This window comes from Pezoporus occidentalis, unplaced genomic scaffold (assembly GCF_034315485.1).
Source record: "Pezoporus occidentalis ecotype Australia unplaced genomic scaffold, CSIRO_AGI_Poc_V1 ctg17, whole genome shotgun sequence".
Classification (NCBI taxonomy): Eukaryota; Metazoa; Chordata; class Aves; order Psittaciformes; family Psittacidae; genus Pezoporus; species Pezoporus occidentalis.
In genome coordinates, this window is record NW_026913531.1 from 4094634 (window position 1) to 4118537 (window position 23904).

The window sequence follows — 23904 nt, forward strand, 5'->3', positions numbered from 1 at the left end:
TAACATAACTGTATGTGGTGAGGGGAGTATGGGTGTATGTATTGTAAAACTCTACCCAAGCAGAACCTAAGTTTAAGATAGCCAAAAAGGGCATACCAGAAGCATCCTGGTGAAGATAAGAGAATGCTAACGTCCAAAGACAATTGGGACCTAGCCAAGTAGAGAAAAGGTGAAGAGGACAACCTGAGGAAGACTTCTTACTTCATCTGAGGAAGACTCCTTACTTCATCAGAGCGACCACCAGAGGGGGCTGCGCAAGCGCAAAGGAGGCTGATGTCGTAATAGACTGATGTAGCAATCCTTGATGCATATGTATTAGTCAATGATGTAATCTGTGTTGAATATGTATTAGTTACGAAATTTTTAGTGTATAAATTGCGAACGCGATGTGACGGGAGTCGGAACCAGATTTGGGTGCGTACCCCTGGTTCCCGGCGCCTCAATAAAGCACCTCATATAACCATCCCAGTGGTTATGTGTTTGTCTCAATGCTAACATTACTACTGCAAAGGGAAACGCAGGAGAGGAGAGAGCATACGCTGCTGTGTCCAGGGACCAAAAGTGAGCTCAGCAGGAATCTCCCCTGCTTAGTTTAATCTATGCTTGGTCTCCAGGGCAGCAAACAGAATGAAAGTCCTTAAAGTTCAAAACATTCACAGCAGTATCATTTAACTATTCTTCAGCAGCTTTAAGGAAATACCATAGAAAAGCTTCATTAAGAAACCTGTAAATCACTGGAGCTTAGGGGAAAAAATATCCCTAAACTTTACAACATGGTATCTTTCAAACAAAAAACGCCTGTAAGTCAAGAAGCCAAAGCTAAACCAGTACTGCATCTCATTTTAAGGACATCCAAAAATCCCTATATTTAACTCTGATGATCAAACCACTCTGAGCTGTTTGCATCTATCTTACAGTTTGTGCCCATGAATTCCATGTGATAAATGCAAAATATAGCCTTTGGGTACATTTTTGTGAGTCTGTAAACTCTAAAAGCAGTTTAAGGAGATAATTTGCAACAGGTCAATCTGTTCCGAAAATACCAACAAAACCTTTAAAGCCTTCCAAATCCATTTTATTTTCTATTCTTTACTTTTTTATACAAGTGTTAGAACTGGTAAGCCACAGTTGGTACAAAAGCACCAACAGTGAGCTCATGCAGCCAGTTACTATACAGATACGGGCTTTTAGGTTTGGTTTAACTTGTCTAGAGGAATATGAGTAAGCTTGCTTCATTTTCCAGCGTAAGTTAATCCTTGAAACCTGTCAACCGTAACAACTGAAAAAGATTAAACACAATGGGAAGCCTTTTCACCTCCTAACAACAGAAGGACAAGACTTCCTTAAGTCCGTTAAGAGTTTTACCAGGATGGGATTTGACAGTAAAGCTACACAGTGCCTCAGGTGTGGGTTCTAACTTAAAAAAGCAGACTTCCATGGAAGTATATATAATTTAAGGCTAGGCTGCCACCAAACTGAGGTATCTTTTCCTGCACTGCAACTCAAGACAACCAGGCACCTAGCAGATGCAGACTTCTGTAGGGTACTTTCAGCTAGATAAAGGTTATTGAAATGAAATGCCAACCTGCAACCAGTCCTACACTTGTTTTCAACTTTTTAAACAACCAACAAGGGAACACCTGTGCCAGACCTTTGCAGTGAAAGGGACCTCTTCCAGTCCAATTTAGAAAACCAAGGACTCTCCCTCCCCCAGGACACCCATGCTCCTTCCCTGGCTATGGTCAGACTCATCCTTACTGGCTTCTAGTTCTGCACTCTTCTACTGAGGTACCCATTTGCACTGTGAGAACAGGACTTAGACTCCAATATTGCAGTGCCTCCTGTTGAAATTAGTCCTTTCACTGTTTGAGAGATCTGAACGAACAAGCTGACACTTAACTTCCATCTCCCCTCTACACAGTACAGTCAGTCAACTACTGCTTAGCTGGTGTTTCTAAAAATCTTTTCACAGTGCTGTGAAAAGCTTTTCATAATGCTCATCACTAAACCCATCAGCTCAATAGTTTGTGACTTATTAATACGATATTCTCAGTGAAGTATCTGTTAAACTAGTATTTTCCTGATTCCACAAGTAATTAAACTGGTATTTATGAATAATGCAGAGCAATGTAAGCATCTTTTTTCCTAACAGTTATGTGCCAATAAATGATCACATAACTGAAAGGCATGCTATGGCTAATGTTATCTCCTGCCCTAAAGGGCAAGCATCTCAGCTATTTCTCAATGCACATGTACTGGCTATTTAACCACATGTATTCTAAATTCTTATTTATACATTTAATAAAGGAAATAGCTGTGTTAGGTTAGTGACCTTTTATTTGAAACTAAGAGCAGAGAGCTGCAGTATTCTAGTATAATCATTTCCACTGCATGTGCAGATCATCAGAATTCCAAAACTCGGCAAAAGCACTCCAACACAATCATTAAATTGGTGTTGCTTTACCACCTCCTAATCATTACATTTGCTTCTTTAATCTCAGATGTATGAAAGAAGCAACATCTGCTCTTTCAGTGAACTTCATCACAATTTGCATTTTTCAGGAAACTAAAACCCTCTAAACTTCCTTTAAAAAATAAACCTCCTTTAAAAAAGGGGAAGGGCATCAAGAAAAAGGAAGAAAAAAGAAGAAAGAGAAACACAATTTCTTAGACTTTCTTTCAAGCAAGAAATAAATTAAGAATATATTTAAAGAAAGATAACAAGACTTTGTGCTTTCCCTGCAGCACATTCTGTGTGGAAAGCCACTTGCTTTTGCTTTGTACCACATTCTGTCCAACAGCCTCCAGGATAATGCTAATAAATGAAGTTTATTAATGGCATTCAATTAAGATTATGGTTTATCTAATTCTCACATGAAGCTGTAAACTTGTTTCCTGGAAAACAACATGGACGCTGTGCAACAGATGACTAATTAAAGGATTTAAGAACAATGTATTAAAATATTTATTAACACCAAGACACACAAAAATAATCAGCTTTCACAGAAACAAAAGCATAATATAGTAATAAATCTTGCCCATTTTCAAAAGTTATCACCATAACCAAGGCTGCATATAGTCTGGTAGTCTTTCACAGAAGAAGAACCTTAAACTTCCACAGAGCTCTCTGACCCTAATGTTTTAACATCCTGCACCAAGCTCCTGAACGTTTCTATCACAAAACCTTCCCTTAAGGCAGACAAGTATTATCCAAATACACTCTCTTATTTTCTCAAACAACAGAGCAGTGCAGATTTTCTTCACCAACCCTGGCAATTCTGCATAGCTGCTTTAGGTGCACTAATTAAACTGTACTTACGAAGAGAATGCTCTTTCTACTTAGTCGTTTCTTGTCCAGATTATACTGATAGCAAGACATCTCAAATCTTCCAAGTGTGAAAGTGTTCATTAAAGAAAATCTTGGGTGGTGAATTACTTTTTCTTTTTTTTCTTTTCATCTGCTGCCATTTTTAATTTGACTTCTTCCATAGGAAGTGCTCCTAATTTCTTCTTCTTTGCATTCTTTACCTTTTCCTTGATGGCTTCGATATCAATTTTTTTCTCAGTAGAGGCTACATAGTAAAAAATACAAAGACAACAGAAATTAATTTTACTTTTCTCTAAATTTTAACAGCCTACAAGATGCAGTAAACTGCATCCAGTAGCATTGCCTAGGACTCATTTTATGTTCACTGCTGATTTTATAAACTATTCTAATAATATTTTTTGTTGAAAACAGTATTATACACTAAAATTTCTTTCAACAGAATTCAGAGAACAGTCATATAAATAAAAAAATCAGAAAAAGCCCTATACAGCTGCATTTGAACAGAGATGCTACATGCCAGATGTATGAATGCCTGTGTAAGAGGCTTCTACAAAGGAGTGCCAGGGTTAAGCTACAAGTTAGGCACTTAATGCCAAGCAACATGAATAACCTACTCTATACTTAAGAGATAGCATTTTTATTTTAGGGCGTAAGCCATGAGTCTGGATCCAACTCTCCTGTCTCACACAGTCTTTTGATCTCAGTTCTTCTCTACAAACTACTTGCTCTTGGAAGACTTAAGGATTTCAGGTCAAAATACTTAGCAGCTAGAAAAGCACAGTATTTGAAATGCAGCACATTCTTTCGCAGGATGACTGAAAATTTACTGCCATCACAAAAAAGTACTGTGTCAATGCTGCAGAACACAGGCTTTTTGATAAAAGTGAACTTTTCAGTTCATAAGAAACTGTGTAATATACGCTGTGAGAATACGTAGGTAGCACAGCTAATACAAAAGATTCATCACATACCTAATGCAGTGAATGAGTACGTAGTATAATCAATGAATCTGGAAAACTGAAGACTTGTATCTTTAGTGCATAAAACCCAAATTATTGAGAACACAAGTTCTCACTCTGCATACAGGGTGGTTTTGGTTTAACTTTTAGAAAAGCTATTTACCCTATCTTATACCAACATTTACCTACGGTGTAAGTTCTCAAGTAAGTATTGCTTTTGGGTTTCTTTTTCTTAATAGAAAAGCTATTTGAATGCAAAAGTTACGGCAGCTTCACTACAAGACTGAAAGCAAAAAAAACTCGATGTAACCAGAACTGAGCTTGCCATCCCAGTATCTCCATTAGGAAAATGTTCTATGGGGAACTGTGATTTTATAGATAGAGAATTACGGCCTGCATGATCTACCGTCTGTCCCTGGCAATTACAGGCATGAATCTAATCACTAGGATTTTTTTTGCATGACTTTTTTTATTCCCTACAGCTATACCTCTGCAAAATTCACTCAGCCTAGGAATCAACAGCAGATGATTTTAGAGGTTTTAGAACAGGGGAAAAAAAAAAAAAAAAAAAAATGAGATCAACAGTTACCTTTCTTTGTTTTCACAGCTGGCTTTTCCTTTGGTGGAATAAAAGCTTTGTTTCTTTCTTCTTGTCTTTTCTTGAGTGCATCTGCTTGCTTTGCCTAAAGTTACCAATAAAAAGGCCAAATTATCAGTAGAGCAGGGCAAAAGGGACACTCAAAAAGAAAAAAAAAAATAAAACAAAACCAAACCAAGCAAGCAGTCAAATACTCTTTAACAGAACAGTGAGTTAGAACAACTTTACCTTTATCTCTTCCACTCGCTTTCGTTTCTTCTGTCTTTCTTTCAAGAAGTATTCACCACTTGCCAATTCTTTATCAATCTGCATAAGACAAGTGCCAGGGAGCTTTAGGTTATTATGCACTATAAACCAGACGTACAGGCTCAGGAAATCAGAACTAGATGGAGAAGGCCTCCCAACCTCGTTAGCAAGAACATGATTTCAAGTTGAGCTATATTCCTGCACATATCTATATTGCCCTATATATATTTATAACCAAATAAAGCTTCATCTGACCTGGCTTTCCGGCTGTGGAGGTGGGAATGGTGTGTACTCCTTCTTGGTATTTTTCTTCTTTGGCTCCTTGCGTTTTTTCAAGTTCTTCCGCTTGAACTTTGGCAAAAATCTGTCCCAGCTTTGTGACCTCAGTACAGGATCTTTTGCTAATTCCCTTTTGATCATCAAAGTCTTCAGTAGTTTTAGAATGTCACAAAGAAGTTATTAAAAAAATAGTATTACAGTAGTAGCCAAGAGCTCCAAACTATGAGTTTTACTAATCTTTCTTAGAATGAATGCGCTACATCCAAATCTTCCATCTCTCACTTCAGTATAAGCAGAGGGGTTTAATTATGAACAGCAGACCCAGAAAGACAGGTATGTCTCAAAGCAGGGACGGAATGCATTGGAGGAGGTGCCTCAGTTTAAATAAGCAAGCATCAAGCAAACAATCAAAGGGAGGAAAGTTTATAGATGCTATTCCTTTGATGTTTTCGGAGATGCTGCTAATGATTTTATGGTAATATATCCTGGTACAAGTCTCAAAAAACAGGTTACCACACAGCAACATGGAAATTATCAACATATAACTCTCTGAAAAAAACCAGTACTTTCTTGTAAGCAAAGATGCACAGTGGACCATGCTAACCTTAATATTATATATGGGATGTATATTCTTCATTGTGTCCAGAACAACTTTTCTGACCTGTATTTAAGAAAAGAAAAAAAAAAAAGAACAGAAAACTCAGCAAGTATTTTGTATTCTAATTAATTAAATTACCAGGTATATGATCTTTCTTCCTCTCCCAGCCACTACCCTTCAAAGTAGGTAGATTTAAAAAGCTACCACACATGGTTAACCAGAAGGCACAGCACTTCAGAAATAGCAGTAATCTTGTCATGTTTCTAATACACTCCAGCACACCCTACAAACATCACTTCCATGTTACCATGGATTTTATGTGTCATGAAAAACTTGGTTTTGATGAGCATTTTTCTCCTACATCATTACTAAAAATGTATTATATATTTTTTAAGGTTATATATAATGAATTCTGCAGTATTTTCATTCTTGCACCCCTTATCCAAAACTACCAAAAGTCTTGCTAAAAAAAACACAACAAAACAGTAGCTCACACATACTTTTTTACTTCTAAGACAGTAAGCCTCAGAGTCGAAGCAAAATCCAGCAGCTAAGATGCTAAGACTACACCCATTCACATAAAAGTATCTCACACATAGCTGAAAAGTCAGTGAGATATTCCTGAGATTGCCAGATTTTGCACTTGAGCCTGGAACAAAAGTCTTTTACACAAATGGCTCATCTGCTCATCTGCCTCCCCTTACCTCTTTTAGCCCACTGAAGGGTCCAAGAGCTGAAACAGTGTTGCCTTGCACCATAATATAACAGTTTGTTAACAGTTCCAGGGCCTACCAAGAAAAAAGAAATTAATTAAGTATAAAGACCTTGCTCAAATTTGGGTCTAAGAATTGTCTGGTTACTACACCTATAGGAAATACCTTCAGAGTAGATCCTTTTGGCCCAAGAAGTCGTCCTCTTCTTTTTATAAAAGTGTCTCGCTTCCTCACCAGAGTGCCTATTTTAATGATATCACATGCAACATCATCCTGAAGGATACGAACTGCCTGAAGAGACAAGAAGCGGGCAATATCATCTGAATGTATCATTCAGAAGAGTCAAAAGAATACTTCAGTTTCTTCTTCTCACTTTGCTTTAAGATATATTTACTTTAAATATGTATTTTATTTTACCTGACTCACTTGAAAATCCCACATTTTGAAAACATACTATTTTATAAGTATTACAACTGAATTTGATACAAGATTCCAGGATTTAACTCAGACCTGTTCAAATGGAACACTTCTTGCCAGAAGTTTTATTAAATCTCTAGCCCTGATGATTGCATATGGATCAAAAGTCTTCTTAGTGGTAGTGACAGTCATGCTTCCTTCAATTAGATCCAGCGCTGCATTCACATACTGCAATATTTGAACAGAAATAGTGAGTCAGCCTCAAGATCCTCAGAATTCATCTTTGGCAGTAAGAAGCTCACAAACAGAACACTACATACAGAATGCAGATCCATTTTCCAAAATTCCTTAAGTGACTTTCAGCTTAAGAAAATTCGTACACACCCCTTGCAAGAGGATGTGGATGATCTCTTCTCCTAAGTAAGAGGACAGAGGTAATTGCCCCAAGCTGCATCAGGGGGAGTTTAGGTTGGATGTTCAGAAAGATTTCTTCACTGAAAGGGTGCTCACGCATTGGAACAGGCTGCCCAGGGAAGTGGTGGAATCACCATCCCTGGAATTGTTAAAAAACCGTGCAGATGAGGCCCTCAGTAGCATGTTTTACTGGTGGACTTGGCAGTGCCAGGGTAAAGGCTGGACATGACAATCTTGAAGGTCTTTTCCAACCTGGCTGATTCTATGAATAAAAACGAAACATATGCGTCACAAGGCCCAAACCAGCACCTCCATTGTCTCCCTGAATTCAGGCACAACAAAGTTGTCAGTGTCTGGATGCTGAGACACTTGCTGCTTCAGAGAGATTTGCTGCCAGCATCTGTAAAGATGTTAAGAACTGCAAGTCTGGCTACACTCTGTATCACTGATCTTGATGCCGATAAAAAATTACACTACCAATTCTAAATGCAAGCATAGTAGAAATATACACAAATACTGTATCAGAAAAGCATCTGCACTTTTTTATAAGCTTGATTTGCACATTTTTATAAACTTAATTAAGACCTGTACCTCCTAAAAGATACAACAGAGTCTCACAATGAGTAAATGTTCATACATGTTCACCCAAGGCTTTCTGGACCAGTGGCCAGCACTCTTTCAAGTACGCTTCTCTGTACTTTGGGAATAACGTTGCAAAACTGCTTTCTTCCAGCAGCCCTTTGGGATTATCCTCTCTTGTAAAGGCTGGCTCTTTCCATCCATCTGGCACGGTGAGAAGTTCAGACTCATCAACTGCTACAAGTATAGAAAGAAGAAAAAAAAAAAAAAAAAGGTTGTTTTGCATCTCTTCTGACCTTAAGGTTAATTTACTGCTTTATGCTATTTATTTAACAAAGGAATTTTCTCAGCTGAGATGCGCGTTGTGGATGGCGTATTACATAAGAAGAAGACCTAGGCTGAGGCGAGCAACCAGAGCACTATAATGAGAGGCACATCACCACAAGGCCCCACCGCTGTGTGCCCCTACACCCACAGCCGCCTCTGTGCCAGGCAGGTCGGGAAGCAGCCTACCTTCCCCACGCTGCCTCTCGGCGTACAAGAAACCGCAGCCAAGCTCCTCAGCCCCCGGCTGTGTATGGAAACCGCAGGGACCCCTGACGCCGGGACAGAGCAGCAGGCCCGCGGCCATGAGGTGTGCAGCCCGAAACCCGAAGGCTTCCCAGAAAACCAGGTACCAGCCCTGCGCGGCCGCTGAACCTGCTCCTACCTGCGGCCGCTTTCTTTTTGCTTCTATATTTCGGCTTTTCCTTTTGCTTCGGCCCGGCTCCCTCAGGATCATCATCCGCCATCTCTGACCGTGCTCTGCCTCCCATCACGCGGAACCGGAAGCGGAGTGCACCGGAAGGAGCGGCCACTATGGCCGCGGTGCATACCAGGGGCGGTGGTCCCGGCGGGCCTGAGGGAGAAGCGGACGGGGTGCTAGGGCGCGCTGCAGTGGCTCAGTGGCAACTATGGTTTGAGTGGCTTTATCTTTTGCATGCAGAACAACACGCGTTTTCCTACCGGGTTGTTCTTCTCTGGGAGCAAAAGAGTGGAAATATAGCGGGTGCGAACAGGCAGGGATGCTCTCTGCCGCCAGTGAGGGGCAGTGCTGGCCACTGCTGCGTGTGAGCACAGAGGACTGCCGCAGCTCCCCTCAGGGTCCCTTTACCCCAAACTGTGCCTGCGCCTGGGCGGCAGCGGCTCCTGTGGGTGCAGCGTGGTCCGCCTCCAGCCAGCGGGATCTGGTGGGGGGTGATACTGATGGAGACCTTGCTCGCTACCCCAGGGGGGTTCTGCATCACCTTTTGGATTCATTACAGGCACAGGCCCTAAGAAACTCAGTGCCTTGGTTGAGGTGAGAGGCATATATCAAGTCTCTTCTTACCCTCCTCCTCATTCATGTGGAACATCTTTTCCAGCCACATTCTTCAGATTTCAATTTCTATCACTATTATGCAAGGTAAAGGAAGAAAGATTCAGCATCATCAAAATGTACTCTGAAGCACATTGATAAATAGTTGAGGTACTTGAGTGCTCATAACTAAATAAAACATGTTCCTGATGAGACCTAATTATGCAGTTGAATAACATAATCTGAGGTTCTCAAGGGGATGCTTTGCATCCTCCTCTCTCCCCCTTCCTGTACGTGTAACTGAGCGTTTTCTTCAGTCAAAAAAGCAAGATAGTGCCTTCTTCACTCTTTTTCAGGGATCATGAAAAGCCGATAGAGTGAAGAACTGGGAAAAACACCTGCATCTCTGCAGTAGGATGGTGTTGTCCTTGGCAGGTGTTCATCAGAACTGTTTATAAAAGCCTGCACTCTAGGTTATTTAATTACCATCGTGATGAGAATGAAATTCCTATCATCTGATCTACACGTAAATATGGTATTAATTCAGAAATCATTTTTTACACCCCTCCCTTGCCCAAATTTGTCTTTGAACCTGACTGCTGTCTTTCCTAGCCTGCTCCATCTCGTAGCCCTGTACCCACACCATCTCCCAAGTGAATGAGACACCACGATCCCTACCATGTGCAAGTTTGCCATTGAGATCATGCATGGGTTTAGCCATTTATTGCAATGTCTGCCTGCCCATGTATTTCAGTCAGGTACAGCTGTGGAAGCGCCTGTGGGCCTGTGAAGGACAGAGCATCCCACCGTGGGGCTAGGAGCGGCATTCCAGTGATTCACCTTTTGCTCTGAGGACAACGGGGAAAAAAGCGGGAAGGGGAAAGCAGAAGGGTGCTGGCGGGTCCCTCCGGCCGTTTTGGGTTATCCGTCCCCGATACCGCTAGATGGCAGGACCGCTACGCTAAGAGGAGCATCCCCAACGGAGCTGCAGCCCGCCCTTTGGTTTCTGCTTGAAGGAGGAAATGAGGAGAGATGGAAGCGGTGGAGAACGTGCTCCCGCTGCCCCGCTGCCCTGCCTTGTGTGAAGAGACTGAGGTCCTGCTCCTGCCTTGCCGACACCGGGCTTTGGATGCTGTATGCCATTGACAGAAGGGTGCAGTGCCCTGGGCGCGCACAGGGAGGCATTCTCTCAGCTCCTGCTTTCTAGGCTGATATCCCCTAGCGCTGCGCAGCCTATATGCTCGGGATGGGGGTCCTTCCCGGCTGTAGGCCCCCGATCCATCCGAAGGCAGGGATGGGCCACCCAGGGAGGTTTTTCTCCTCGGAGAGGTAGCACATGAAGTGCACAGTGCTAATCTTACTTGAAAACTGGCCAAGTGTTGTGGAAGTGCAGCAAAGCAGATTTGGAAAGGGTTTGGGGGAGGACAAGTAGTTTAGTTCTGTACTTGTTTGTAGCCTGGCTCCTCCTGTGAGTAAGATGCAACCCACCAAAAAGTCAAAGGAATGGGCTGTAGCATGCTGGCAGTTTCCTGACTGGGATGAGAGGAGAGAGGTGGGGAGGCTGCAGGCTGTGAAGTGTCAGAGAAAAGAATAGAAATTATAGGCTGCGGCTTGAGAGAAGAGAGAGCCCAAAGGAGAGGTGCAGGGAGAAGGTGTCACGGCCAAAGCAGTCAATGAGGCAGAAGGTCTTTGCAGTAGTGTGCTCTCTGTCTGTGAGCAGTTTTGAAGGTCAGAGGAAAGGTCTTGGGTGAGATACATCTTTTTTTCTGCTGCTGACCTCTTGGGCAATGCTCTGCTCTGGGTATGTATCTCACACCTCTGCAGTGGCAGCAAAAGCCTGCCCATGTGCCCAGTTCTCTCATGCATCACAGTCTTTGCCAGCTGCTGCTGTGTGGGGGTCACCAAGTCCTCCAGTCCTCTGTGCTGGAGAAGGAGGGAGGTGCATTGTGCAGAGTGTAAAAGGCAAGGGACTGGGGCCTTGTGGCACCCAACCTCTCCAATTCAAAGGATCCACAACTGGTGCAGTGCTGCATTGAAGCGTGTCCATGCCCAATTGAGACAGATCCACTAAAAGTAATAGAAAACAGAGGCAGTCATGTTGATAGACTTGGAAACTGATTCAGGAAGGTCCCTCACGTCCCCTCCTGTTTGATTCTTTAAAGGAGACATTAAATGCTTGTCTTTCCTCTTACCTCAGGATCTGTGGTCTGGTTGGGTATGGGGAAGCCACTTCCCTAATTCCTGGTAGGGACAAGATGCCCCCACAGATCTGCTTTGCTCCTCTGGGTAAGCCTTCTCAGGCTCCAGCCATAGCCTTTTTATTAGTCACCACTCAAATGCAATAACCAGCCACTGCTTGCCTGGTGGGGTTAGGAGAGTGAGGACAGCTAGCTTAAAGACAGTGGCTGCTAAGGGGACTGGGGACTAAAGGCTGCTGCCCAGGTGATTCCAGCTGTGCTGTGACAGACCCAGAGGAGCGGCATTTACTGCATGCTGGTTTGGCAGCTGAGCTCCCAGGCAGAAGAGGAGTGTAAGTGCCAGCATGGCAGGGGGGCACAACCAGTGGGACACAGTGCCGCTGCAATTCCCTGCCCTCCACCACCCTGAGGTCTGTGTGCCCTCCCAGTTCTGCCAGCACCAAGAAGCAATGTGTTTTCTGAAAGGAGCTTTCACTGTCAGCATATACCGTGTTCATTTTACAGCAGCCCAGTATGGGATGGAGACACCCACGTGTGAAGTGCTCTGTTGAAGACCTTTGGGTTAAAAATACAGATCCCAGCCTGGCAAAAGCCCTATGCTTGCTGAACCCATCACTGGGCTTTGGGTGGACCTGGATCAGCTCTGTGTGTGTGCATACGTGCAAGCGTTTTTTAATTCCTCTTAAAAAACAGCACAGCCACACATCCTCCCTTACATGCATCTCAGGCTATGTGATAAAAAGGACAGAACCCTGCTGTTAGAATGAAGGTGCCTCTTTATTATGCAGCAAAGTAATTATTTCCCAGTCAGTAGATAAGACTCCAGCCACTTGGCACTTTCTTAACGTGCCATTTTCCAATCCAAAAGAGCAACTTGGGATTTTGTGATAATTCAGGCAATCAGATGAGCTCATGCACATGGCATTCATTCACTAGAAACGCCACACAGATCCCATTCAGCCTTAGCACTCATAAATCCATGTGACACTTTTATCTATTTATAAACTTTTAACAGCAGGTTATGATTGTTATGCAAGCCATTTTCCAGGGATTAATAAGCAGCTTGTGTTGATGGCAGCGAGAAGGGCCATTAACTGCTCTGGGACAGTCATTAATCTGTGGTAAATGCTCAGCATCTGGATCATTTCTATGTAATTAAATAATCAATACTGCCTTTTGATTCAAATAACTGGAGAATTGTATTTCAAATTTATCTTAGAGTAGGGTGTTCTTAATTCTTAGTTTACAACTGGGCAGGAAACAGGCATATGGGCAGATGAGATTGGCTCTTATATTATCATACAATTTTCATACAGAACCTCTGAAGTGATCAAAATATAGTTCACATTGGCCACCAAAACCTATTAATGGGGCTGGATGGAGGAAAAATAGTCACAAATGTGTTCTCCTTTTTTCTGTTAATATAGAGTTCTTTCATTATTGGAACAAAATTATGTCTGTGAGTGACCTGACACTGGAAGGTACCCTGGCAGAATGAAAATAATCAAACAGAAGCTCCCCGTGCCCAGCTACCTCCAGAAAAGCCTCTTTTAATTCGTTCCCCATCTGGCTAATGCGACCTCTGTGCCTTCAAGCGGATGGGGTTGTGGTCTTAATTTCTCTCTTCCCTCCTCCCTTCCCTCTGCCTTTCTATCCCTGGGCAGCAGTGTAAGTCCCTTCTCTGGCTTTGTTTTGTTCTTGTCTTTGCTGTCAAATCCAGTGATGTGCAGACATGCTGATAGATGAAGGTAGTGGTGCCCATTGCAAACCCAGTCAGGCAAGAACAACGTTGTAGTGGTGCTGCTGCCTTCTCTGTGGAGAAGTGGGGAAATGCCCAAGCAGGCAGAGCTTATCAGAGTTGAGGACAGGTAAGTGGGAGTTGAAAAAATGAATTTCAAAAGAAAGAAAGAGACTTACTTTATCATCACGGGATCATATGCTAATTCCCATCCTTTCAGGTGATCTTTTCACCATGTAATAAATCTGAATCTTACCACAAGGATATGAAGGACAAATAACAACTCACCCTCACTGTTAGTGAGCTTAAAACCTAGAAGAAAAACAACACTGATCCAGTCAGATATCTATTCATATTTTGAGGCTGGGAAGACAGGAAGAAGATTTTACAATAAATGGAGAGGAATATCACTGATGTGATAGCAAAGCTTTCAGATGTAGCTACCATGAAGACACTTGTAAAGTTAGGCATGAAAAGATAAGAGGCTACAGTGGCCATCATAAATTCAGCTCAGCTGAAGGATAGCTGAGTTTGTGAGAACAAGGGCTTTCCTTTGAAAGAGAGCAGAGAAGAAAGCAAGTGCTAAACCCAAAGAGGAAAAAAGAGCTGGAAAATGAGAGAACTGCAAACCAAAAGGCATCTCAAAGGGTGAGCTGGCAAAGCAAAACAAAGATAATTTATGGCAGAAGGAAGACCCCAAGATAAGAAGGAAGAACTGATGAGTAGAAAACACGATGGCTTTGTCTGGGGAAAGACTCGCTTGCAATAAAATTGCTGTCAATTTGTGGACAAGAAAGGGGTGAGAGCCAAAATGGGAAACAAATTTAGTATCATTGTGAAATCAAAGCAGCAGGTTTAGATCTAAAGGTCTCTGGAGCAAGGGATGTGCCTAATCATGTATTCATACAGTGACTGACAGAATGAGGCTTTTGTCTTGACTCTGAGAGTTGTCAGAAAACAAACACCATATCAAGTTGTGCCACACATAAGAGATTAAAAATGTGAGGGTGAAGGTGAGTGCTGGTCAGGGTAGGTGTGTTGGAAGCTGGGGAGAAGGACATCAGGGAGCTGAGGATGGTGGTGGGAAGAAATGCCTAAATCAAAATATTGGTCCAAAGCTTCAGAGGGGAAGAGAGTCAAAGGATGATTACAAAGTGATTGCTCTCACCTGCTTTAAAAAGTCTCCCACATAGTACAGAGAGCAATCATATGTTCCCAAAGGCCCAGCAGGGGTGGCTAGCAGAGATTTCTCCAGCTGTCTCAGTCCCCATCCTATTTAGGTAATGCCTAACATGGCCTGTGCTTGCCAGGGCAGAGCTAGTCTAATGGCTTGCAGCTGTCCAGAAGAGAAGGTGTCCCTCTTCACTCATGGATAGCTGCAGCAACAGAACACCACATGGGCACTGGGTGCCTGAAGGCTCAGATCTGTGGCAGCACTGCAATGTTCCTTCTGTCAGTTTCTCTCCCAGCCTCTCAGCAGTAGGTGCCTAGGGAGCTCTTGGGAAAGGGGCTGCTTCTCTCTGAATCAGGGCAGGAAAAGTGTCCCCAAGCTCTGTCCTCTCTGGTACAGCCCTGTGCCAGGGCCCTTCCAGAGCCGCAGAAGGGCATCTGCTGTGCTGCTCCTTGTAAACCTGCAAAGAGCAGACCCTTTCTCAATGGCATCTCAACAACACTGTGGGGTGGTGGATTGAAGCTGGAATTTCCCCCAAAATGTTGTTAAAATAATTTTAGAGTCATATGTGAGCAGCCAGAGTTTGAGCACAGCTTTCCTGTGGGATTTCACAACATTGCTTGTGTGTGCTATTCTCAAATGCACAGATAAAACATTCCCTCAGTCGATTTTTCTCTTGTACTAGAATCTGGACATTATCATGCAGATTTCCGCTATAGCAATATTACAGCAGAATAAATAGCTTTTCTGTACACGAAGGGGAATCCTATTACATCTTCAGTAACTCTCAGTAAGCATTATCATTATTATACCAATTGAAGAGACAGAAAACAGTTTTTAATTAAAAATATTTATAGCAGGCATAATACCAACTGCCAGTTTCACTATCCAGTGAATACATTTTGCAGCTGGTACTAATTCTCTCTTATTTCCATGAGGTTAGCCAATATCAGCTGTTCATTAAGCAAAGGACATTTCAGGAATATCCATATTATATGCTGTAACTAACTGAGAAGTTCTTCCTTTGACAGATTTTAGGAAATCAAGATTGCTTTACTGTGTTATTCTGGGACTTCATAATAGAGAGGTCATTTCCCAGTGATCTGAGTGGGCTGCATCATCAGTTTTATTCAAATCAATCCTAAAAACTGCTTTCCAGCAGATAAGAACATTTTAATTAGCAATATATCTTTTGTCTTCTATCTGCAGTGGAGTAGGGGGTGGGAAATTGGTTTCAGCATGCCTTTTATTTTACTGAGAGAGCAGCATAATCAGAAGGTGTCAGCAGAACCACAGGCAAATTAATTTTGAGATACAGAGCTTTGTACAGCCAACCGCAGGGCTGCTCCTCACACTGACTCCAACCGAGCTCTGCCGCAAGCTCACTGCTACCAATGGTGCCAGATGCTTCAGGGGACAAAGTCTGATAAGGCTCTCTTGTGCAAAGGGCACGATAGCCATCATCTGGCTCACCCTGAAACACTCTCACACTTTCTGTGCCAGAGAGCATGTAAGACCTCAGTTCTTGTCCTGGTTAGATGTGTGTATCAGTGAATGTGCTTATGCAAAGCTGTAGGTGTTGGCCAGCTGGCCCTAGGAGCGGTAAAAGCAGCTGTAAACCTGCAGTGTCTGCTGCAGCTGTAACTCAGGCATGGAGAGGATGGGCACCAAGGAGCCCTATTCCCATGTATCTCCCTTGCTTCTATCTCTCTGTGCCAGAGGACGTGTATCTGAAATCCGGAGCTGGAGCAGCGTTTCCACAAGTTTTGTGTTCATGGCGAACCCTATCCCCATAAACGCAGAGCTACAGCGCAGTCAGCTTGTCCTTGGTTCACATTCATGTGGCTCAGAGGGAACTTGGTATGCTGAAGGCTCCAGCCCATAAAGTCTAATACAAAACTTGTTGTTCTCTGTATTCATCTTGGGAGAGCTGGCAGCACAGCCAGTGAGGAAATCCCCCAGTGATTTATCAAAGCAGCAGCTGGGAACTGACAAACCAAGCAGCTCATCATAACCCAGCTTGTGGTTTGCTAAATCCTTCTTGGTTGTTGTTTTTCACTTTAAAATATTAGCGGAGAGATTCAAACCTCAGAATTTAGGAAACTATGTTTTATAACTGGAAAGATCAAACCCCATTTGAGCCTGTGGAGTCATTTACAACATGCTTATCCTTCCACTCGCAACAGATTTTACAGCAATTTCCTTTGGCCTGTATCCCTGGAAATAGTGGAGAGGGGCATTTGTGAGGGGTCAGAGGCTCTCCCAGGAGGTAATTCAGAACAAGAGTTTAATGCAGGGAAGTGCTCTGAGTGTCTCCCTGGGGACCTTCTGTCCCTCCACTGCCTGCAGACTGACCTGTGAAGAGCAGCCGCTGTAGCTTAATTAGCCTTTGTGAATAGTCCACTTTAATACATCTTTAAAGCTTGCAAAAGCCTAGCATGTCCGTGTACTGATCTTGCTCAAGGCAAGTCATCAACAGCTTCAAGAAGCTGAGCTCCACCAGCTCTGTATAGGAATGTCCAAACTCTTAACATACATTTTCTTTTACTCACAGGGAGATAAGTCTTTCAGTCAACCAAGGAGTGAACCCTTTCTTCTTGCACAGATGGCCTTTGGACTGAGTGTATGTCACTGCAGCAGTCACAGATCTGACTTTCTGAGTCATCGTGCTGTCTTATGCTAGCTGTTCCCCTTGGGATTTCATGGAGATGAGCAGTGTGCATTTGAGTGATGTGCCATTTGCTTCCTAATGGCAGCAAGCAAAGTTTCAGTGAAAAAAATGATACCAGTCAACCTTGTGGAAAGGCTGTCTCTGAACAAGTGGAGCAGCAGAGCATGAAACATTCCTTCTCATCTTTTTGCTCAGCTGTTCAGGAAATGGCATATGGAAAACCAAACCGTTATTTCCCACAAATGTTTTGTCTGGGTTTAAATAGAGTTTGTAGGTTAAATAATAGTAAGTTTGCACCAGCCCTGGCAAAGGCAAGGTCAGACAGTGTAGTTACCTCTGTCCATTAGCAGAGCTGCTATTAAGCTTGACAAACCACTTTCCTTGCCTAAACTGTAAATTTTCAAGGGCAGGAACTTTCTCTAAGTATGTGTTTGTAGAGGAGGACAATTTGAGATGATCCTGTGCAAGGTACTGCTGCAACGCAGACTGCTGGAGTTGACAAACACTGAGTTTGTCATAAAGTTGTATTCGATGCGGAGGGAAATACAACTGAACTGGTGGGTGGCTCAGTAGGTGTTAAAACAACCATTCTGAGTAAAATGTCACAGGCTGAAGTTTGATGGATAACATTTCATTTTGCATGCCACCGGGTGGAAGGAAAGAGCCCATATGTTCCCCAAGCATTGCACATTGTCAAGCAAACTGCTCGTAACTTGGCACATCAGAGCATTCAAAGAAAAACAAAATAGATAAATAAAAAAAGTCAATCATAGAGGAGCATGAATACAAGATGAATCATTGAAGTTTACCCAAAAGCAGCATAAAAATGATGGTCCTTGCCAGGAATTTATGCCAGGGTATTCTCACGGGCTTGGCTTGCCGGGACAGGCAGGCACAGAGGGAAAGCAGCAGGGAAGAGGGGTGCATTCTTCTGCCACCGAGGCTGGCAAGGGCCACTTGGCTGCTCGCTGCGGGGAGAATGTGTGTGTTTGTCTTAGCAGACAAGGGGCACCATTATCACATACCTCAGCAGGGTTGTAGATGTCAACCAAATAGCTGGTTTTATTTAGAATATGACGTCCAATGCTGCTGAATGAAGCATTTTGGGGTGTCCTGGAAAGATTTTATATACAAACCAGCTGGAATCCCATTGACAGGAACAGCATCTTCCTTTCTCTCACCCCCCTCTTCATTATTTCAGTCAGACAGGGCTGGAAGTGACTGAGAGGAGCTCCAAGAAACTTTTGCCTTTGAGCAGTATAATCTACTGGTGCTGAACATCTGACACTTGTTCATTAAGTGAGACCCAGGAAAGCATTTAATCATTGAGATGACTATTTAATACATGAATGGGTAGTGAAAAAACATATTTGTGGCCATTTCAAAAGGCTGTCATACAAGGAGACTCCAAGTCTGAGCAGGTTGGAAAAGCTACAAGCTGCTTTGGAAATCTTTCAACTGAAATCACACTTGTAAAGCGCAAAGTTGCTGTTGCAGCTTCCAATAAAAAGTGAGGAGTGAGCGGGTGGGCATGGGGTAGGCAGCGGATGCTGGGTTCCAGCCTTCCTTTAGCACAACCCGTGGGTTATAGGGAAGGGGGGACCTTACGCATTCCCATGCAGAGCATCACAGTTGCACCCACCCCAAAACAATACATTATTCCCATTATTCCATAGCCACATTAGTGACATGCTAGGATTTTCCAGAAACTCAGAGAAGGACAGCACATCCTGCAAGCAGTAGTAAATCTCATGGTCAATGCTAGATAGATGCATGTTTTTACTTTGGGAATCTACCATTTGTTCAAGGAAAATTATTAAATGTAAGTATATTCAAAACCTGGGGATAGAAGAATGTTTCAAATGAGACAAAAAAGGGCAAAACATCCAGTAAAGTGCTTTTTTTCTCTGCTTTTGGAAGATACAGGATGCTGGCTTCTGTAACAGCAGCAGACTGTGTCTTGTGCATCCCAACTGTCCTGAAAGAGCTGGCTGAGAAGGGAATGGCTTTTCAGTAGCTTCCTAAGTGCCAGGAGACTTACAGAAAATTTAAAGCAAGATGGTGACGTGCTAATTGAACAGGAAAAGTAGGAGGTCCCTGGCTGAAAGCTATAAACTGGCTGGCTGGTTGCCATGATAGGTGAAACTACAGGCAAGCTTGATGAGCAGTTAGTTCACTGATCAAGAAGATGTATATTTAACCACTGGCACCAATGTTTTATAAGACCAAACTGGCATAATTTGACCTTTCACTTTTCGTGTTTACAAATTTGGCTAATGAAAGGCAATTGTGGACATGTCACAGACTTCTAACCCATTGTTGTGGTTTAAGCCCAGCCGATAACTCAGAACCAAGCAGCTGCTTACTCACATTCCCCCTTCTTTCCCCCCCCCCCCCAGCTCCTGGAGGGCTGGGGAGGAGAATCGAAAGAATGTAACTCCCACGGGCTGAGATAAGAGCAGCCCAGTAACTAAGGTATAACACAAATCACTGCTGCTACCACCAGTAATAATAATGATAAGGGAAATAACAAGGGAAGAGAATACAGCTGCTCACCACCCACCGACCAATACCCAGCCCAACCCTAGCAGTGATCCAGCCCTTCCGGGTAACTGTCCCCCAGTTTATCTAGTGGGCATGACGTGCTGTGGTACGGAATACCTCTTTGGCTAATTTTGGTCAGATGTCCTGTTTCTGCTTCCTCTCAATTTCCCCTCCTCCCTGGCAGAGCATAAGACTCACAAAGTCCTTGGTCAGAGTAAACATTACTTAGCAACAATTAAAAACATCGGTGTTATCAGTGCTGTTCCCAGGCTGAAAGTCAAAAACACAGCACTGCACCAGCTACTAAGGAGAAAAACAGCTGCTATTGCTGAACCCAGGACACCCATACTCATTGAAGCAGGCTATCTGGTGTTATCTCAAAAAAACCCCCACCAACATCAACAAAATATCCCCATTACATAATACAGGATACAGCCAGTTGATTAAACCTCACTGATTAACAATGAGGAACAGTCATGAAATGTGCTGCCAGATTTCTGGTTCAGTCAGTGTAGGACCAAGGTAGCATTTTTGTTCAGCACCTGAAAGCAGTTACAGGAACACCACAAAGCTAATGAGTGGAAGATGCCCAGGTTGCAAAGGAAATATGGTATGATATGGCAGTCATGAGGAGCGAGCTGGGGCAGTTGCTCAGCTCAAGTCACCCAAACAATACGGATTTTAACACAAGGTGATGCAAAGGATTTAACACATCTAGAAAGGATGACTGCTGGACTTGCGTGGTGGGAAATAGGATGCTGGAAAGAAATGACTCTGTAGTGTTTGGGAATTAAAAGAGGGCAAGGACTAGAACTGGAGTGTTTTGAACAATGCTGTGGCAAAAACCCAAAACAAAACAAAGCAAACCAAAAAGATATATAAATAGATGTATAAATATATAAAAAGATATAAATATATATTAAATATATAGACAAGAGCAACACAGTGATACAAATGCTTATATACAACATTGGTGAGGTGATCCTTGAAACCTGTGTCAAGTTAGTGATGACATTTCTTACAGAATAAAATTAACTTGTGGAAGAGACCCAGCAAAGAATTGCAATACAGGGAAATTGCTAAGAGCTCTGAAAAAATAATGCCATTTGCTTGTCAAAATATATAGAGAATGCTTCTATAGAGTCTCAAAATGCCTAGTATTAAGAAGGTACCAATTCAGATAAAGGATTCAGTGATAATATTCAAATTATCAGCATAATCAACATCAAGGTAGCAGTTACCAGTTTTAGGTAACAGTAATAAGAAATGCGGTTTTCTTACACAAATCCATTTTTCAGACAGAAGGGTGGTTATCAAAGGGCTGAGATATAAATGGTTTCTCCACCCCTTGATGGCATCAGCTGAAGATTTGGCGCCTTTCTGGGTGATATGCTTTAGTCTAAACACAAGTTATTTACTTCAGTATATGGACATTCAGACAAATCTAGTGAGCTGTTCCTTGCAGGTGATTGTGCTACATCTAATTGTCCTTTCTTGCCTTCAGATCCGTGGCCCTCCCAGTTCTTTCCTCACATTGTTCTGCACGTTAATGCTTGCACAGAGCAGAAAATAACCTTGTAAATCACTGTGGTTAAGTAGCACTTTTTACTTAGGATTTGAGACCATTTTCAAATCGGGAGAGAGGAAACAAAGGGAATCGGCAAGCAAGTCAAGACATGCCAATAGCAATAGTAAGTGCTAGGATTATGAGGGCTGTTGGCACCCAGCAAGTTCACTGGGGCCAGAAAACATTGCCAATCTCCTGGGTCAGATAACCCCGTTTCAGCATGTGCTGGTCTCAAAATGGTCTCAAAGCCTTTTACTGTAGGACTGGGCTGTGTGCTGACCCTGTTATCAGGTTTAAGAGCAGGAACTGTGGTCCTGCCAAAGTTAGATAAAGGTTAAAAAAAAAAAAGAAAAGGGCGTCAGCAGACACTGCTATCGAACAGAGTGCTTGCTTGTGCTCATACCCTGTTGGAAATCATCAGCAAATTAGGTATAAAAGGAACAGGCAGGCAGCATGTTCCCAGCTGAACTGCTATAAATGTCACAGCATTTGTATTGACACCACAGGCTGCTTCATCATCACTCACACACACACACACAAAATAAAACATAAATAAAAATGAAGATAATATTGCAAAGAGGTTCATTTTTCTAATGAGAAAAGTCAAACATACTTAGCAAAATCTACCCTGCTGTAATTGGGTGGTGGTCAAAAGATTATAGGAGCTGAACGGCTAAATAATAGTGATAAAAAGTGCTTAAAACATGTAAAATCTTGTATCAAAGAGTAAATGGGAATGGGATAAGGATGTGAAAGAATTTTAACTGTTTATTTAGACAATCCTTAGAATTGAGTGAAGAATGAGCAAAACCAAATTGTAGTGTAGGGAAAGGTACTGTATTGTTTTAGGGTTGATGCTCTTCCCTTATCTTAAGGATCCCCTTATTCACTGCTAACACATAAGCAATGCTTCCCATTAAGTCACAAACCCCAGCAGTTTCTTGCTGCTTGCTCAGTATCAGAAGGAGCAGTTCACCAGGTACTGTGACAGTTATTTCAGCTCATCAGTTTTAAAAGGAAAATTCAGTTTTAGAAGTTCTCCTTCAGTAGCTTGGCTGAAATATGGCTATCTACATACAGCCTTATCCAAAATGTTCACAAGCCCCTGCTACTTCCCACACCAAAGCAAAATTCCTCTGGTTTCAGATGTGATCAGTTCAACATTTAGGACAGTTTTACAAAGCTCTCAGTATCCCACCCAAAAGTCCAAGAAAGCATCATGCTTAAGGGCAGACACTGCATGATGCACACAGCCAATGAGATTGCAGAATCAGAGGGATAAGCATCACCGCAAATACTGGCAGCCCAGGTGAAATGGTGTCCTGGAGAGCCAGCAGTAATCTGAGTCTCCAGAGTACTTCAGCATCTCTTGGTCCTTTGGTGAACAAACAAGCAGGATGGGGCTGGTTTCTGCATACAGCAATGAAATCCGGAAAAGAGACCCCAAGTTGCTAAAGGGATTTTATGAAATCTCAGTGAGGCAACATCATCCCATTTGACAAATCTCTGCATGGTTACATGTTTTGAATACTGCAATGCGTCATTTATTCCTCCTCTACCAGGAGGAAACTTCTCTCTTTATAATTGATGAGATTGTGTTCGCTAACAAGCAGGCTGTGACATCTCTATGGGGAATGAGGAACCTTAGAGCAGATACCACTTCATGAATAATTCCAGTAGCACACAATGGAGCAGCAGGATATTTTATATTACCTTTTCAATTATCCCTTCTAGAGGGACCACAGAGGCTCTTATCTCTGCCGCAAAAAAGTCATGAACAGTTGCAATGAAACAACATTTTGGCACACGAACATTTTCCTACTGGGTCCTTAAGGTAGGAGAAGAGAGCATGACTATGCCTTCCCACTCCCATAGCAAGAACATTTCTTTTCATGAGACTGCCTAGCCAGTGGGTCTTGCTTCAGATTTGGTCTTTTATTCCACTTGCATTGCTCAAGGCAGTTGTTTTTTCCTCAAAGTTTCTGTCCACCCAGACCTGTGACTTCTAGCTGTGGGAGACAGTGAGAGGCATCTTCAGAGTGCAGGGCATATGAATAGGTTCATTTCAACCAAGGTGATTAGAATCAGTGGCTTTAATTGCAATATGAATTAGGAGCAAGACCTTGCTGATTACTAGCCAGAAAGATGTATTGATTTGGAGTTCTGTATGGTCTTTACACAGAGTTTGGCATTTGTTTTTGCTGTCCAGGAGGACACATAGTGGACATATTTAAGCCACTACACAACTTAACATACCCTACTTAGGTTCTTCATTTTATATAACAGGGGACAGCAAATGGGAAGTGAAAGAACCAACTGGTTTTTGCATCCTGCTGTTTCTGGATGAAAAGTGAGATTTAATAAAAGCGCAGAAACTTAAAACTAGGGTAGATTTGTTTTATATGTATCATTTACTCTTCTCAAATTATGTTATGCACTGGAAATGAATGGCTTGGTTGCTGAAGGCCATGTCCATAGTCAAGGATTTTAAACAACTAAAGCAAAGCCAAGCAGATATTCCTTCTGTACCTGGATAAAAGGCTCATGC

General features: G+C 42.6%; 1 protein-coding gene across 2 annotated transcripts in view; it reads right to left on the reverse strand.

Moving 5' to 3' along the window:
- Positions 1-2941: 2941 nt before the first annotated feature.
- The window catches only part of KRR1 (KRR1 small subunit processome component homolog), a 153550-nt gene continuing 132587 nt past the window's right edge, over positions 2942-23904 (reverse strand). The window contains exons 2-11 of one of the 2 annotated variants that reach the window (XM_062613783.1): positions 8841-8931; positions 8190-8365; positions 7232-7366; positions 6887-7012; positions 6713-6796; positions 6015-6071; positions 5387-5557; positions 5114-5191; positions 4877-4970; positions 2942-3572 (exon numbers count right to left, since the gene is read on the reverse strand). In XM_062613783.1, coding sequence (XP_062469767.1) covers positions 3433-3572; positions 4877-4970; positions 5114-5191; positions 5387-5557; positions 6015-6071; positions 6713-6796; positions 6887-7012; positions 7232-7366; positions 8190-8365; positions 8841-8922 — 1143 coding nt within the window. In that variant the 5' untranslated portion in view covers positions 8923-8931 and the 3' untranslated portion in view covers positions 2942-3432. Of the gene's footprint in view, positions 3573-4876; positions 4971-5113; positions 5192-5386; positions 5558-6014; positions 6072-6712; positions 6797-6886; positions 7013-7231; positions 7367-8189; positions 8369-8840; positions 8932-23904 lie in introns of both variants that reach the window. The other variant, XM_062613782.1, reaches the window with a different exon arrangement.